Raw genomic sequence first — 5,617 nt, 5'->3', positions numbered from 1 at the left:
AGTTGTTTTGTTTTTTTACTTTTTACTAAAAAGCAGAGCTTATGTGTAGAACAGAGCAGACTGCTTGTCTGCTGCAGGCGTCTGGATGTCCGCTGGCTGTTAATGACTTCACACAAACAGAGTTTTTGTCCTGAGCTGCTTGTCCAGCCAGAAGCTGTGTGTGTGTGTGTGTGTGTGTGTGTGTGTGTGTGTGTGTTTTTGTGTGTGTTATTGTGTGTGTGTGTGTGTGTGTGTGTGTGTGTGTGTGTGTGTGTGGTGTGTACAGCTACAGTGTGTGTACAGGGGGGCGAAGAAACGTAAAGGGGGAAAAGAGGGAAATTGCTTCAGACTGTAGTGCATGGTAGCGTTTTATTTTTTGTAAGAAAAAGAATAAATTAAAATAAAATCAAAATCGTCTCAGTGGCTCTTTGGAAGAGCTGGAAACCCCTTGGCACCACATCTGCCCTCCCATCTGCAGTTCTATCACTGCCAGCTGGAGGGGAAGTGGTGAGTGAATAAAGTTTTGCAAAAATCACAAACAACGCTGCATACTTCACACTCGTGGAGAAACGTGCCAATAGTAGGACTCCTGCTTTCTTTGTGTTCATGCGTCTTTTTGTTTATCGCGTGTGGTTTTACCTCTAAAACCCCCAAAAATAAGTTCCACAAAACTTTGGCCTTTGGGACCAGTGATCATTGTGTCTTGTAAAGTTGGAACAATAACTGGCTTAAAGCGGCACTGAATGACTTTTAGGGATGTTTCCTTTCCTATTTACTGTTATTTACACACAGTTTCAATTATTTCAGATAACGCAGCTGAAAATCGACCATAATCCATTTGCTAAAGGATTCCGTGACACGGGCAATGGGAGAAGGGAAAAGAGGTAAGCTAGAGGGAAAAACGTGAATATACGTGAAAATAAAGGGAGAAAAGACTTACTGCATTTAGGCTACATGTAGACAGACAGTGATCTTGCTGGATTAAAACTACGTCTAAGCTTCCACATTAACCGCAGGGGGTCCGACTCTTCACAAGATTACTCTAAATCTATAGGCTAATTCTAAAGTCATAAATCTTTTGAATTAAAATAATCTTACTAAGCTTCTGCATTATTTGTTATGTTTTTTAACCTGAACTGTGGCTACCACCTATAATAACCTAGCTCCTTGCGCGCAGGAAACAGCTGGCCCTGCAATCCATGCGTTCCTACGAGGAGCATCAGAAAAAGGAAAACGGGGCTTCAGACGACTCCTCTGGAGAGCAGCCTTCTTTTAAGTGTTTCGGCCAGGCCTCGTCCCCTGCCGTGTCTACAGTGGGCCCCCCACACCTGAAAGGTAGGCTGACAGACCCCACCACTAGTCACAGCTCTGATCACAAGTTATGTGTCAACTCGTAAAATTTCCACTATGCCAAGACTTTTTCAGGGTAGCTGAACGTAATGTGTTCAATTAAATCTGCGAAGCCAAGCTATGAATGAATAGCTGATCATTTACATGAGGAAAATTGATAGGGAAAGTCTACAATAACCGTCTCGTTCAGATTAACAATAAACAATTAAACAAGGATTAGCCTCAGTATAGTTGGTGCTGTTGTGTCTGCTACAGCTGTTTTGGAGCAATTTGCAAAAATACATTAAAATACTCAAAAAAGGCCATGTGAGAATGTGTAACACACCGCCATCTATTATTGGAAGCAATGCAAATAAACCTCATCGGTGTGGATTCCTATTGTGCAATAAATGTCCTGCGTGTTTGTTTTCTATTCGACCTCTGAGGGTCAGCTGTAGCGGGCTACCTCAGATAGTAGGAGTTATTATTATTGCCATGATTCACCCATGTGCGAAAGGGAAACTGATATTCTACTCCTCCTACTTACAGACTTCTGCGACAGCGATGAGGATAGCGACGACGAGAGCAAAGATGGACACAATAAAGATGGTCCGGACTCCAGCAAGATTTCCACCACCACAGAGGACGGGAAGGATCACGAAGCGAGTCCAGCTAAAGGGCATCCGTTCAGTAACAGTGACTCTACTAGTAGGACCCGCGAAAGCGGTCCTAGGACTGAGAAAAGCCAGGCAGACTCACGGCAGAGCCCCATCACTGTTATCTCCAGTACCACCCGCTCTGGAGAAGAACTCAAGAGCCCGAACCAGGACCATCCCAAAACGGACGAATGTAGGTCAATAAGCAAGGACAGTTTCATGCCTTTGACCGTTCAGACTGACAGCGCACACATAGGTCACAGCCACCTGCATAATTTTGGATTTCCTACAGGCCTAACAGGACAACAGTTTTTTAATCACCTAGGGAGCGCGCATCCGTTTCTCTTGCACCCCAGTCAGTTCAACATGGGGGGCGCATTCTCAAACATGGCCGCAGGCATGGGACCACTATTGACAGCCGTGTCCACGGGAGGGGTGAGCACCATGGACACAGCTAGTATGGCATCACCTCCGCAAAGCTTGACGGGGGCGCCAGGTCTGCCCTTTCATCTGCAGCAACACGTCTTGGCATCACAGGTAAAACCCGTTTTCTCTGGCCTGTGGGCCTACCGCCAGCTTTGCGCAAACACGTGATTGGCATTTCAACACAGACGACTAGGCCCAGATTTAATATCGTGTGAGATAATACTATGCATTTAATGCTCACAAGTTAGCGTGAACACGATTTGAGAAAGTGTGTGTGTGGTTGTGCGTGTGCGGCTGTATTGTTCTTGCGGGGGTTTGTTTATTTTGTTTTAAGGCCAAATGGGCTAATATTCGAAGTGAAGTCATGCAGCTGTATTTTGACTGAGCACGGTGTCGTGGGCATGGTTTTACTAGATTTCACTTTGGACTCTTGTTGTTAATTCTGGAGTAACTATGTCTGGTTAAAAAAGGCTGGATTTGGGGCAACCTTACAAAAAGCTTTTTAACATTTCTTCTGCTAGTTTTGTTTTCATAAAAGGTCATTATTATTATAATTTTAGTATTTTAGAGCCACAATGGTGAGTAATAAAAAACCGTATGACTCAAATAAGGAAAGATCATTATGTTTTAATAGACAACAAAGTGTCTATTTCCCCCTATTTATTATCAAAGCAAGCCTTATGGTTTCTTTAGCGGAAGTATCAGGGAACCCGATTTTTCTTAATTCTTAAATAAGTGCAAAATGTGTTTTTAGAGTGGATCGTAAAGCTTTCCGGCTGAATATTTTGTAATGCATGGAAGTTACTACGATCTTTACAAGTCAAATCCTCGTTCTGGATCAGCGAACGTAAAATCTCCAAGCAGATTCGATGAAGTGTGATAAAATGAAGCTTTTAAATTTTGGGAAAATCATAACTCAAATGCATTTCTCTTGCCTTTCCCCCTCTTTTTTGGGAGGCTCACGTGTTGTTTTACTCTGTTAGAAGTGTTTGAATGGTGTGATCAGCGGTGTGATATGTGGCTCACTCTCAGTTTCTCCCATTTACCCGCAGGGCATTGCCATGTCTCCCTTTGGCAATTTATTCCCTTATCCGTACACGTACATGGCAGCAGCCGCGGCAGCCTCGTCTGCTGCCTCCTCCACGGTGCACCGACACCCTTTCCTGAACGCAGTCCGTCCCCGACTCAGGTACAGCCCCTACTCTCTCCCGATGACGGTACCGGACAGCACGCTGCTCACCACTGCCATGCCCTCCATGGCCAGCGGCGGGGCCGAGCTGAAAGGGGAAGGCATCGTACCAGCGAGCCCAGTGTCCGCTGTCACCCTGGATTCCACGTCGGAAGTTACCAGTCATTCGTCCACAATATCCTCCGGATCGGTCTCCATGTCCCCAAAGACTTGCACGGAGAAAGACGCGGCCAACGAGCTTCAGAGCATTCAGCGCCTGGTCAGTGGACTCGACTCAAACCAAGACAGGCCACGGAGCGGGTCCCCCTAGGATTTTTTTTTGTTTGTTTTCAAATCTGCTTCTTATGGGGTGTTTTGTTGTCTTGAAAAGAGAAACACATAGACACGTTGAAGGTGATGACATCACTGACCCTCGTAGACTAATGCAGGGTTGTTGTTTTTTTTAAAGAAAAGCTCAAACCGTGAACTGTTGGACCTTTTTCGTTTCTGAAATGCACTTTGTTTAATAATCATCTGATCTGTATATTTCTTTCTCTTGCTCTTCTTTTTTTTTTTTTTTGTTAAATTAAACATCACTCGTATCCTGTCATATGAATACCGTACAAGTATTGAAACTGAATCGCTGGCATGGGTGTGACTTACAGATTTAGGAGAAGTTGCTGCTGTGTCCTGTCTCCTAACGTTATTGTACACACATGGGGGGTGAAGTGTTGTTTTTTTTTCAATATGCACTCTGATTTGATTTGACTTATCTGCATTCACTACCGTTTGACCTACCTTTGAAAGACTGCTGTATTTTGTTGTACGCTCTTAATTCATTGAAAACGTTGCATGCCCTCTAAAAGAAACCGAATGTCATTTCAACACTAAAAAAAAGTTAAACGAAAAATTGTGGGAAGATATTCCATTGAATATAATTATCAGGTATTCATTTAATTTTCTTTTCAATTAGGTTATGAACTGTAAAAAAAAAAAAAAGAAAGAAAGAAAAGAAAAAAATAGTTTTTCTTCATGCGTTTTTTTTAATGAGATTAGGCCAATTCTAAAATGACTGGTGCTCCGAGACAAGTGTGTGACCCAGGCATGCAGGCAAAGGGAAGCAAGAATTTAAAGTAAATATAAAAGAAAAAAGAAATGAAAATGAAAGGTGGTATTGATCATCGCTGTAAATAGGAATATATAAAATATTTATGTAATTATTTCATATTGTTATTGCTTGTAAATACAACTGAGTAGTTTGTTTTTAGGGATCTGTTCTTAATTTATTGTCGATATACCTGTGTAAAGATAGTTTGTGGACTATTATCCTTTTTTGTTGCCATCTGCATTTATACCCCATTTAAAATATGGAATTTACCCCCTTCCCAAATATCCACTGAGCTAGTTATTCACACTCATGTGCCATTGTATTTTCACCTGTCCTCGTGTGTGAAGTCCTACTGTTTAAGACGAATGAAAAAACGACAACGCACTGCACCAATGGCTTGAAAAAACGTATATATTATTTTTGGAGAAGGGTTTTTAAAAGAAAAAAAGTGCTGTTGAAGTGTGAAAAAAAGTGGACAATCTTTCTGTTATTAACATACTTTGCGAGTCTGATCTTAAAAGTGCCGCATACTCGAAAAAATGAAGGTTTCTTTTTGTGTTTCTTAAGTTGTCAGTGGGTTATGTTGTATTGGAGTTATGTCTAGTTTACAACATCGACATCGTGTTCTTGAAAGTTTCAATAAAATGTCGAAATGCCTTTCTTTTCTTTTCTTTTCTTTTCTTTCTTCTTTTTTTCTCGTTTTATCCAATACAGCGGAGAACTATTTTAAACTACAATTCGCAATTAAATTCGCATACCGGCCTGTAGAAGGCTGGGATTGTGCGATACAGTCCCAAAAGTTTCTGCCACCATGTTTTTGATTACTTTGTGAAGGTGAGTGAAGTCTCTCTAGGCTGTGTTCAAAAAGTCAAATTAAGATAAGTCAGAACCTGGGATGGCTACCTGGATAAGAGGCCTCACGGTGTAATACAGCGCCGTTTTTATGGGTCT

General features: G+C 42.0%; 1 protein-coding gene across 2 annotated transcripts in view; it reads left to right on the top strand.

Annotated features, from left to right (window-relative positions):
- Positions 1 to 5,324, top strand: part of tbx3a (T-box transcription factor 3a) — an 8,919-nt gene extending 3,595 nt beyond the window's left edge. For both annotated transcript variants that reach the window (XM_005930062.3, XM_005930061.3), the window contains exons 4-7: positions 787 to 863; positions 1,157 to 1,314; positions 1,858 to 2,501; positions 3,443 to 5,324. In XM_005930062.3, coding sequence (XP_005930124.1) covers positions 787 to 863; positions 1,157 to 1,314; positions 1,858 to 2,501; positions 3,443 to 3,889 — 1,326 coding nt within the window. In that variant the 3' untranslated portion in view covers positions 3,890 to 5,324. The remainder of the gene's footprint in view (positions 1 to 786; positions 864 to 1,156; positions 1,315 to 1,857; positions 2,502 to 3,442) is intronic.
- Positions 5,325 to 5,617: the final 293 nt, after the last annotated feature.

Source organism: Haplochromis burtoni, unplaced genomic scaffold (genome assembly GCF_018398535.1).
Source record: "Haplochromis burtoni strain Fernald_Lab_line unplaced genomic scaffold, NCSU_Asbu1 Contig_72, whole genome shotgun sequence".
NCBI classification, from domain to species: domain Eukaryota; kingdom Metazoa; phylum Chordata; class Actinopteri; order Cichliformes; family Cichlidae; genus Haplochromis; species Haplochromis burtoni.
This window is presented reverse-complemented; position numbering and strand designations above follow the sequence as displayed.